General features: G+C 31.3%; 1 protein-coding gene across 3 annotated transcripts in view; it reads right to left on the bottom strand.

Moving 5' to 3' along the window:
* The window catches only part of LOC143080550 (nephrin-like), an 81,508-nt gene extending 69,289 nt beyond the window's left edge, over window positions 1-12,219 (bottom strand). For all 3 annotated transcript variants that reach the window (XM_076256440.1, XM_076256439.1, XM_076256438.1), the window contains exons 1-2: window positions 12,146-12,219; window positions 8,199-8,525 (exon numbers count right to left, since the gene is read on the bottom strand). In XM_076256440.1, the coding sequence (XP_076112555.1) occupies window positions 8,199-8,525; window positions 12,146-12,194 (376 nt within the window). In that variant the 5' untranslated portion in view covers window positions 12,195-12,219. The remainder of the gene's footprint in view (window positions 1-8,198; window positions 8,526-12,145) is intronic.
* Window positions 12,220-13,123: the final 904 nt, after the last annotated feature.

Consider the following 13,123-nt stretch of genomic DNA (forward strand, 5'->3'; position numbering starts at 1 on the left):
AATAGGGAATAGGTAACCAACTTGACGTCCATGTACAATGGGAATGTACACAATCTGTTTTTAAAATGAAACTTAATAAAACACCAGGTATCGATGGTCTCTCAATTGAATTTTATAGAGCTTTCTGGTCAAACTTACAAAACTTTGCTGTAGATGTTTTTAATAATTGCTATGAAAAAAAAGAATTAACAAATTCTCAGAAACTTGGATTGATTACCCTTATATACAAGAAAAACGACCCATTAAATTTAGATAATTATAGACCAATTACCTTACTAAATGTAGATACCAAAATTATAGCATACTCTCTTGCACAAAGACTGAAACCAATATTGCATAAAATCATTCATAGTGATCAAAACGGTTATGTAAAAAACAGATATATAGGATTTAATATTAGACAAATCCAAGATATTATAGATTATTCGGAAAAATTCAATGTAGATGGAGCTATCCTATTTTTAGACTTCACAAAGGCATTTGACTCGCTAGAATGGGAATTTATGTATTGCTCTTTAAAGAAATTTGGCTTCCAGGAATCTCTTTTGAGGTGGATAAATACGTTATACACAGATATAAAGGGTTGCATATTAAATAATGGTTGGATTTCAAGACCCTTCAACATTGAGCGCGGAATCCGTCAAGGGTGTCCCGCGAGTTCTATAATTTTCGTAATTGCTGTTGAAATTTTAGCTAGTAGATTAAGACAAAATAAAAATTTTAAAGGTTTTCAAATTAAACTAGATAATAAAACCCATACATTAAAATTAAGCCAGCTTGCAGACGACACCACTTTATTTTTAAATTCAAAACAAGAAGTGTCATTAACTCTGAATATTATAGAAATTTTTGGATCACTTTCAGGCCTAAAGCTTAACCGAAATAAAACAGAAGGAATATGGCTCGGCAATTTAAAGTCCTGCAAAGATAAAGTTGAAAACATTAATTTTACACAAAAACCTATAAAAGTTTTGGGAATATACTTTGGACTTAATAAAAATGAGCGTAAAAAATTAAACTTGCAACGACAATGCGAAAAATCTGAAAAAATAATTAAAGATTGGAATAAAAGAAATTTAACTATGTTAGGTAAGATAACTCTTGTTAAATCATTAATCTTACCGAATATTACTTATGTTGCATCTGTAACCGAAATTGATAACGAATACCTAGCAAAATTTAAAAAATTAATATATAGTTTTACATGGAATAATAAATCTGAAAAGGTTAAAAGGAATATAATAAGTAAAAATTACCATGCTGGCGGGCTTAAAATGATAAACATAGATAAATATCTAGAAGCGATAAATATTAGTTGGGTAAAAAAACTCATCGACAACGAAGATCTATCACCCAATTGGAAAGTATTACCAAGATTTTATTTTGATAAATTTGGACAAGAATTCCTTATATTTAAAATGAATTTTACCAATATTAATTTGGTCTATAAACTGAAAGAACTAATTCCACAATTTTACTTAAGAATAATCAAATCATGGATAAATACAAAATCTGAAAAGGAATTGGATCATCTATCATATAAACAAATAAGACAGCAGCTTATATGGGGCAATAAAAATATCAAATTAAACGGTAAATGTCTCATCTTCAAAAACTGGATAAACAGCAAAATTCTTTTTTTAAATGACATTATTGATAATAAAGGAAAATTTAATCAAAACATGATCTTAGAGAAACTTTCCTGTCATGCTAACTGGTTTTCAGAATATTCTAAATTAATGAAAGCAATACCAAAACAGTGGTTACAAGAGCTAACTAAAGAAGAATCATTAAAAACAAAAGTCACCATTGACTCCGAATATAAATTTAAAGATAAAAAAGGGAAAAGGGTATCACTTAAAAACATTTCCTCCAAAGACATTTACATCTCCCTCTTAAATAGATATTATGAAAAACCAATAGGATTTCAAAAATGGGACAACATATTTATCTTGGAAAACAACACAAACAAAAGACAACAAATGCTAAATTATATCTTTTACTATATACAAGATAATAAATTCAAAATGTTAAGATGGAAATTTCTGCACTACATTTTACCAACCAAACAATTACTTTTCTCTTGGAAAATAACTAAAACTCCGCTATGTAATATTTGTGATGTCATCGAAGATTATGAGCACTACTTTTTAACATGCAAATTTCTGAAATCATTTTGGAATCAAATAAAACTTTTACTTGATAAACTTAAAATAGGACATCACATCATATCAATTAAATCACTTTTGTACGGATACAAAATAAACGATACAAGTTACTACAGTATTAATGATTTAATTACAATTATTCTTTTTACTGTATACAAAGGATACTATATATCCGAACAAAAAACAAAACAAATTAATATGTTTGAAATTTTCAAAAAAGAATTTCTTCAATATCATGAAATATTGATAAATAAAGAAGGCAAATACGAAAAATTCCATAATCTGGTTGCAGCAAAAATTAAATTAATTTCATAAATTAGAATTTATTATACATCATGTTATCATATTTCTATTCAGTTACATACATGTCATTATTACTATATATACATATTGTGCACTAACAAGTACTAACTTATCAATAAAATGCTATATACTAATGTTAACGAGGCCGGGATAAGGTACCGGTACTTCTTGTATCTCTAACAAATGTAAAATTCAAATAAAATATTATAACATTTAAAAAAAAAAAAAAAAAAGATATTGGAAGAAGACGACTAACTAGCGGAATTGTTTTTACTTCAAATACCGAAAGATACAACGAGAAATAGGATTTTCATGGTCGGTAATTGCTTTTAGCTATGAATATGCAAAGAGTTTATAAACTGAGGAGTAACAATGACAAACCCCAATAATAGTTTAGTTTTAAAACATATTTTATTGTTCAAAATGACAAAAGGATCAGACACAAGTTTTACAACTTAGTAACGTCTTCTCCAAAACAAAAACAAAATATACACATTAATTAATGAACGCATAAAATATTTCATACTAACAAATAGTTTAAGAATAAAGACATGAAAACAAAAATAAACTTTTTGAAGCGAATCAATGGATTTTAATCGATTGCATCATTTTACAGTACAAATACGACACAAACACACCGAATAGTTAGTGAAATTGTCTATGCGCAAATTTTGTTCTTGTGGACACAACTGAAATAAGTGTGTGTGTTTTTCTCATAATAAAGCGTGGGATCTTAATATATTATCCAAGTTTACGAAAAGGATGTAAGCTGCACAATGGTAAGTATCGATTTGAAACTTATTCTCATAATCTTTCGTTTAAATCAATTGAATCGTTATTGATAACAAAACATAACAGTAATTATTCATCAAGATCATTCGATTATTGTCATTACTTGTGTATATAAATATCTTTAATCACATGTGTTGTAAACAGAATTAAGGTTGTCAATGCAGAAAAAAACGTTTGGTATTTTTTATATACCTTTGAACAAATAAACAAATTTTATCATTTTTTTCAGTACTTAAAGCATGATCACCAAATAATAATAAATCGGTAGTAATCTTTACATTAAAGACAATAATTTCGTTAAACATCAGATTTCGCTGAGCTGAAAAAGTAATACAATATAATAGATAGTGTTCAACATTTTCATTAATAAAACCACATGAACAATTTGAATTTTGTATCAAATTTGCTTTGAACAAGTCAGCACGCATTGCGCTTCTAGTGTTACGCAGCCTTGTGTGTAAAACAGAATACAAACGATCTCCTAAAGAACCGAATCTCGGAGATTTATTATTTCTATAGTATAGTTTGTGCAAGTTTAATTTAAAAAAGGAAAATGTAGGAATATGTCTTAAACTTAAGTCTAAAGAGTTCCACAGTGAAATAGATGACAGAAAATAAGACTGTTGATAAGCTGATAAACGATTTACGGGAATTGTAATATTTTGACTGCTACGCAAATTATAATTACAAATATCTGATACAAAATCCGGAACCAAATCGTGTAAATAATCTGGCGCTTGGTTATTTATAATCTTATAAAACATAGATATTTTTTAACTTCCCGTCTGACGCTTAATTTTTCCCATCCCGTCTCTAGATACTGTTCCGGCTAGCGTAACTTGTTAATCCACGGTAACTATTCCAGCAGCCTCGATTTGGATATTTTCCAACCGATCAGAATTTATTTGTCCACAGTTATCCCATACTTCTGACAAAAACTCCAAAATTGGCCGAATAAAAGTCATATAAATTTTTTCCAAATATTCCCTCTTAAATCTAAATTTTAGTTTTCGTAAAATATTAAGCTGCTTCGAAGTTTTTTCTATCAGCTTATCAACATGCTTACTCCATTTACAATCACTACTAAATATGACACCAAGATGTTTATGCGTATGAACTGGCTCTAATGTAGTGCCATCAAAATCAAAAGAAAAATTACTTTGTATAGCTTTCATACTGACTATCATAATATCTGTTTTATTTGGGTTAAAGTTCACTAGCCATCTGTTTGACCACGCATTTAAATAAACAAGATATATGCTGATTAAATTTCTTAAAATGGATTCCTTAAGAGCAGTATGATCTATTGAAGTGTCATCTGCAAAAAGCCTCCCAAATCCAGAAAAAAACATCAGCTATATCATTAATATATATCAAATACAATAACGGTCCTAATACCAAACCCTGAGGCACACCGGCTTTTAATTTTCCAAATTTTGAAAGTGAATCTTTTAAGACAACTTTCTGAGATCGATAATGACAAGATTGTTCTACTTAAAGTAGAAAACTAAAAGTTTTCAGAAAGTTAGATATATAATTACTAGTAAATATCATTACAGACAGTTAAGTGGATTTCTCCATGGGGGTTTAAACAACTCAGTGGTCAAGAAACAATTTATAAAAGTAAGCCATTATAGGTCAAGGTACGGCCTTCAACACGGAGCCTTGGCTCACACCGAACAGCAAGCTATAAATGGCTCCAAAAATTACTGCTGTAAAACCATTCAAACGGGAAAACCAACGGTCTAATCTATATAAAAAATGCATGTTTTATATTTTTATTGTTGACATGGTGACGCAAGTTTTAATATCTTTCGTATCACTTTCACCAAACCAAAGTAGGCGCAATGCTTTGAATACCAAATGATGGGATACATTTAGCCTAATTGACCAACATTAGAAATACTAAGTAATGTAAGAATATATCCACTTAATGAAACATAATTTATGCTACGCTTTTATACTTTATATACTTGATTTGATTTTTTGGTGTTTTAACACCACTGTAAAGCACCGCTTTTGGGCTCTTTCGTGGCTGTCAGTTTTTAATAGCGGAGGAAGCCGGAGTGCCCGGGAAAAACCACCGACCTTCGACAGGAAAACGGACAATCCTAGGCCATTTAGATTGGTGTCGAGTTCACCCGCACGAACGGGGATAGAATTCACAACCTCAGTGTTGACTGGTTAGTGATTACAGAAGTAACTACTTAGACCACTCTGCCACCAAGGCCTATAGTTCATTTACAATATGACCTTAGTGTACTTTAGACTTAAAAAAAATGTTATCAGTTGAAAATATATACAGCAGTGTATATAAAGTGCGAATCCAGCTAGTTCATTTTCACTGTCATATGCGGGTATGTCTATTGTAGAATAAAGGATCATGGGAAAACTGTATTTGTTTACGTTTTGAAAATACCAAATTAATTGATTTGAAGGAAAGATTTTACATATTTTCATTGTGATATGTCTTTATTATGTACAAACATAGCATTAAAGTTCAAATAAGTGTTATAAAAGCAACATAATATAGCATATCGATTTTTGAAAGCGATCCATTTTAACTATAGATGCGATGAATTATCACTGTTAGTGCAGTCATTTCTGATGTGGAATTTTCGAAGATGCGAGGAATTTTTATTGTAGAATTATGTGATAAATGCACTTGAAACAAATGAAAAAACTTAGTTGATGACTTTAGAATTTATGATAAATGTATTTTCAAATTGAAATACAAACTCCTCATTCATTCTTTATCAAATATATAGCTTTTCAAACTTGTAACAAAGACGCTTCTCAAAATGTCATATTGTATTCTTCAAATTACGTTTTTCCTTGATGTAAAAAAAAATTAAAAGATATTTCTGTATTTTTTTGAAGTCAAAGATTGATATTGCGGAGTTTAAGTGCAGTCTGTGTAAAATAGAGACGAGTACATCTGAGGACGTTATCTTCCACGCAATAAATACACTTGCGAACAGAGAAATATGCATCTTGAAACGCAATGGTGACAGAAAAGCTTATAAAAGATTAACTTTCCCCAGTTGTACCCTCAACTGCTTCAATTTCCATATTCTGAAAAAGACAGTTTTGGTAGAACAAATGTTCTTGACTCGATTGTTGCTTGCATGATTTTAACTGTATAAGGTGAAACGGTATGTGACATAAATTATCCACAGTCATTAAAACATGAAATGTAAGGTGTGGGCGAACTTTTTTGTTTGCATTGGTACGTGAAGTAGAGCACCCTTGATACAAAAAAAAATATCCGTAATGAACAGCTAGATGCCAGAGGAGGATTTAGGGGGACAGGGGGTTGCCCCCTTTTTGGGAAAACATTTGGTTACTTTTATATGGAATCACTGGAGCGGGCCCCCTCTTAGGTAGTCATTGGACCCCTACTTATAAAAAATTCTTGATCCGCGAGTGGATACTACCACAGAGGTCAAACAATGCACATTTGGGTAATTGTACACAACATGCATGCTACAATTCATGTTTGATAATCTTAGACCCTTTGGACCTCTATGTGGGCTATTTCGGTAACTTGGTAAAAATCCCCAAACTGGATACAAGGTTAGATTCAGCATGTCAAAGAACCCCAAATATCCATAAGGTCTTTTGTCTATAAAAATGCATCCATGGGATACATTTGTTATTGAAGGCATGACTGTAACAATAGGATGAAGATAAAAAAAATATCTTATTCTGGGGTCTCATTTGGGGGGGGGGGGTTCTGATCCCTGATCCCGCTTACTGCTTTATCAGATTCCCGTATCCCGCTTATACTATGCAGTTCTCATTTTTTTAAATTTTCCGTGTCCCACTTTATCGTTTTCACGACACAATCATTTGACTATTACGTGTCACGCTTACAAAAAAATCGGCAATTCCGCGTCACGCTTATACCCCAAAGCGACCCACTATTCTACTCTTTTCTGACTCATATTAAGCCCATTATGAATATATTAAAAAAGTGTGTTTTTTGTCCCTTTTTATCCCGTCTCGTTTCGGGTTGAGCCACAGATAGATAAGATGTCATATGTGACAATGAGACAACTCTCAAAACGAGTCACAATTTATAAAAGTATACCTTTATACGTCAAAATACGGTCTTCAACATGGATTCTTGGCTCACACCGAACAGCAAGTTATAAAGGGTCCCAGTGTAAAACCTTTTAAACGGGAAAACAAACGATTCAATCTTTATCACGATGTATGTAATTAAGTGGTGACGTGTCATGGAAATGGATAAAAAAAAAAGACAAGGATATGGAAATGGATAAAAAAAAACAACAAGGATAAAGATCCCTATACGATTCATAAGAAATTTTAAAAATGGAATACATTTGAAATAAATGTTATTTCTATTGAATTTCTTTAGAGTGTTTTAAAACCAAACTTTCCTCCGTAAGTTAAATTTTTTCAAATCCGTCTCTTACTTTATCTATTGTTTGAGCAAGTCGGCTAAACTAAGGCTTTACAGCTAATTTCCTAATGCATGTAAAGCAAAACTTTGGTTGACTTGATTGCTTAGTTTGTATAATTGTTTATACAAACTTTGTAAATAAGATTGACATCTTTAAACAATATGTATCGGCATAGTTTAACCTGCATTTGAAATCAATGTTGCTAGATAAACGCTTTAATAACTGCACCATACGACGTTTTGACGACCAATCTTATATTCAAGTAAAATCATGTTTTTCTAGCACTTTTAGCCGAGTTGAAGAGCAACGTGACCGATTCATTGACGTATTATATTTTATACAACTATTAAGCTTGTATATAACGTTATGAAAATACCTCACTTAGGCTCAATACATTTAAGTACATTTTTGTAGAAAAAAAAGAGATGACCATTCTGTAAACAATTCTCAAACAACCACTGAAGGTTTGTGAGCCTTAAATATTTGGAATGATATAAGGGCTTACCATATAAATTCAACTGTATGTGGTACATTTGGTTAACCAGCCCACTACATCGATAAATCACCTCATCATCAGGTTGAGCGTTCAGTACATGTAATCTGGAGTAGTGTTCAGTGCTTGGATTGGATGATACTTTGTACTTTTGGATATTAGTAACATCATTCTGTTTCGCTATCAGAATAAATGTGTCATTCACTTTTTTAACCCATTTAATATTGGATTCTTGAAATATACACTGTAAAACTGCTTCTCTTCCATGGCTAACATACTGTTGTAAGGGATCTGACTCTGTTCCATTACCTGCCGCCTTAACATCCGCTATAATCCTACCTACGAAGTTTTAAAAACAAATTAACACAAGCTTTTGACATTATCATGGTAAGTGTTAAGTACATGTATTATGTTTATAAAAGTACAGCCTGACCTTGTGGTTCGATTGTAGAATACTAAATAAAGTAGTATATTTCTAAGCTGACATAATCAATTACATATTGACATGTTTTGTCAATTCCTGCTTCCAATTTATTTTTTTCAATAATACCACCTTTATTTTGTGTTTTGTTTACGGGTTTATGTACTTCGGTCATTTACGGTTGTACGACTTAAGATGTCCTTTTGATATCTTTTGCCTCTCTTCATTTTCTTGGTATAAAAAACTGTTATGAAAAGGATTAAACTTTGACCTGTTTCATGACACTTTTAAAAAAAGACTGTATTAATGTCATGCGTCAGTAACGCTTCAAATGATATACTAGTATATAAAACGAAGTCCGGAATGGTTTGGGGTTGGGGTTGTTTAGGTGGTCACTAAAAAAAACCGCCAAATTATTTATGTACCTTTCCTAAGCCAGAAACCTGTAATTGTCTTAGTTGTCATTGGTTGCTGTCCCTGTTTTTATTTGAATACCCCTGTTACAAATCAGCGTTCAAAATCGATACAAATTTACAGCTATTATCTGAGATATTGTATTGGAAAAGGTGAATAGAAGAAACGATCATCTCTTAATCTTCCTTCTAAAACAAAGGTGTCCATCAATATTTGTTATCGTATTCAATCCAAACCTCTTCCTACTTTAAAGAGCATTATTTTCCTAGCATCTCTTATATCGTTACCCCTATTGGGACTGAATGTTCAACTACAAAAACGTGCTGCAGGATATTAATATTGACGAATTCAAAGCCTAAATCTCCTAAATACACATTTTCTTATTCATGTATAACCCGGCTGGCCATATTATAACTGGTGACTTGAACATTGTCGACAAAGCTTCCCTTCGAACTGGCGCAAGCCTTACTCCATTAAGTAGAAACACAATTTGAATTACTTTTATTACAGGCGTTGGGATTAACACGAAAAAAAAAGATGTCGTTTTAGGAGTGCGATCATTGGTCCAAAATTACCGATACAAAAAAACGTTAAAAAAAATACAGAAAACCAAGGTATATTCATAAAATTAGATGTCTATAACACCTGACAAAATCAAATGTTTAACTATATCAACCAAATGCGATACACCGCTTGATATAGAAATTAAGAATAGACAATGCACTTAAAAATTCAACATAAAATTCCACGACACTGACCATCAAGAAGATCATGCATAATCGTAGAGTTTTTCTATGTTCCTTCGGAATTTTAACCCAAATAAAAAAATGGATATTCTCTTTACTAGGTTCTAGAGTTACAAAGGTGACCTTATAAACTTTATGATGCTGGGTTTAGTGAATTATCAACCTTTTTATCTAAATGAGGAACAACTTAATTATCAGCCGTCAAAGCCGAATATTGGAGTAGCGGTGAAACAACCTATTCTAGGGGGTAGTAAATAAGATTGGGGTAATTAAAGATGTTTCTCTTTTAGTCGTGTTTAATATTTTGCTATGGTTGTGATCGGCCTCTCTCCGATTTTTTTGTGAGTTGTGTGTGTCCTTTTGGCATCTTCGTCTCATTGGATTTGAAATCAAATCGCTTCTCCTGTTTATATATTGAATATCATCACATATTTCTAAAAGTATCTACATATACAGTAAACATCTCCTACAAGCGTTCATGCGAAGAACTTTTTGTCAGAAACAATTCGAAAGGTTTGGTGTAATAGACGTTCCAACAAAAAGTAACATTGAACACTGCAACACTCTATTACAAGTATAATCGTGTTTAACATGAACGGGGATTTTAATTGAAATCTGAGGAAACTGAAGGAAAATGCGAAAGTCTATATATAAGGTACATTGTTTTACCTTCCGGAACAACTTTAAAATTCGACATTTTACCTTCCAAGTACGATATCTTAGACTATTATTCAAGGTTCGAAATTAAAGGTCAAATGCACAGACGACTGAATAATACCAAATCTGCATATTCTAAATTTGAAAAACGTTTGATTAACATTCAACCGCTGATAGAAACTATGGGGAAAAGATAATTATCCTAGTAATTTAAAACTGAAGAAGTAAGAAATGCGTTTATCGATACAACCACTTCATAATTTGTGATACCTGATGTATGAAGTCTACCGCAAAGAAATAATGTGTAATTGAAAAAAAAAAATCAACAGTATTTAAATGAATAAATAAAAAACAAGTAGACAGTTTGTCATTGTTTAGTTAAGGGAGTACCTAACACTTACACTAAAATAAATTTGACTCGTTCAATTTTCATACAATTTGGACCAAAGTTTAGTTTGGACTGTTGACATAAATAGACAGGATTTAAACAACACAATTTACAGGAATCATTTCGTTGTGCACATAGCTTTTTGGCAAACGATTGAGGAGCATGAATATTCTTTAATAATAGTGTGTGATTGAAACGTCCAGCTGCTTTTAAGAGTTAACTTCTTTAACATGTTTAAGTGTTCTGTACCCTCGGTATACTCACACGATAACCATGGTTTATATCATCACAGGTCTTAAATGAGTATTGTACAGAAGAAAATACCAAACTCCATTGTAAATTCAACAAAATCAAACGTTATCAACCAACGGCACTAATGGAAAAGAATTGATTTAATTCCTGATTTTTTAAAGGTATTTTCTGAAGAAAATGGCATATAAACCCATGTTATACCTCGATAGATCTTCCTATTGTATGACAGTTGTTTCAATTCCGTCATATCGACAAAATTATGTTTACATAAACAGACATAATAGGTTAATGTGACAATAATTGTGATCGAACTGTGTTTTGTTCTGCTTTTTGGTCGGGATGTTGTCTCTTTGACACATTTTAATTCTCATATTTATGAATTACGGATAAACAACACAACTGACTAAACAGTTCAAACAAACATACAAACAAACAAATAAATCTTACAAAGACAACTAAAACAAAATTGTAGTTGAAAGTAAATTTAACAATGACGTCAGCAAACACAGCTTTTGGACTTGATAGGATATTCACAAACACGCCGAAAAAAAATGTTTGTAGTTGAGAGTATATGCTATATAGTGTGCACTTTCTCGATGAAGTACAAATTAATTAAACAGAAATATAAGGGTGAACAAAGTGGAAACAATAAGGTAAAATTATATTGCGTCCAAATCGCACATCAGGACCCACCTGCATTAGAAACGCAAGAAATCAAAAAACGCGATCGCGGGATGCATGAATACCCAGTCCCATCAAACGCCATACTACCGAATGAAACATAATAGCACGGCGACAAATCAAATGAAAACTGTTTAGTAAAATAAATAGATATACGACATCAGCACCTAGATTCTATAAACCAAGCCTATTTTGTATTATTTGTGAAGTAGACAACTTTCTTGATAAACTTAATTTCATTACTCTACGGTTATAAATACTTGTTATGTGGTTGCTAAAGGAGATTTACAACAAAAGGTTTTTTCAAAGTTTTAACAATATCCATTTTTTGGCTGCCATTTAACGTTTATCAGGGATCATGTAAGCAAAATTAAGTATCTTATCCATCAATAATACTTACTGTGTAAATAAATAATTGACACAAATAACAAGTACGAAGGAAGTTCCATCACGTCTAAACAATATATGAGTGAATAAAATTATAACCGGATATAAAGGTGATATTTTAAACTTCCTGAACAAGTAAATTGAGCGTTCATATTACATCTATGTAGTTTTATAAAATATATCAAATCAAAGAGTTAAATACCTTCAAATTCAGAAACATAACAGTTTACTATGTTGAATACTAGTAAAAACGATATGCCTCCCTTGAATCACAGTACAATATTAACTCAATAAAAAAGTTGTTAGTGCCAGTATTAAAAATGTCTAGTGTTAAGCTTTAATACAGGATATCTTACAAATATATGTATACAATAGTAATGTTTTTATTATTTAATATTTCTTTATTTTTGATATACATGTATACCAGCTTTGATAGGTGTTGAGTATGACTATAAATTTTCACTTCTGTTTCTCGTATTATGAAAAACAAAATCATTTATTTTGTAAAAAAATATTTCCGTTCTCCACCTTACAACATAATTATTTTCTTTTACCTTTGAACAATTTTCTATTTGCAGCAAGGTTATTTGTTCAAGGTTATAGTTTACTTTCTGTAATTATTAACATTTCACAGATGTAAAGTACTGTTGCCGTTATTTATTCACCCCTTTTTTTATTAATTTTGTAATTACATTGTATCACAGATCAAATGTATTAGTTCAGTGGCCACTTATGCTTATATGTCTTTTGATTGAGTTGAAGTTATTTCAATTGATATTTTATAGAGTGTCTTTCTATGTTGTGATGTTACACTATTGTTTCAGATAAGGGTAAATGTTGGTACCTATTAAAACGTTTAAACCCACTGCATTTGTTTGCACTTGTCATAAGTCAGGAACCTGATGTTCAGTAGTTTGTTGTTTGATGATGTGGTTCATAAGGGTTTCTCGTTTTTAATATAGATAAGACCGTTAATATTCTCGTTTGAATG

Source organism: Mytilus galloprovincialis, chromosome 6 (genome assembly GCF_965363235.1).
Source record: "Mytilus galloprovincialis chromosome 6, xbMytGall1.hap1.1, whole genome shotgun sequence".
In the NCBI taxonomy this organism is placed as follows: domain Eukaryota; kingdom Metazoa; phylum Mollusca; class Bivalvia; order Mytilida; family Mytilidae; genus Mytilus; species Mytilus galloprovincialis.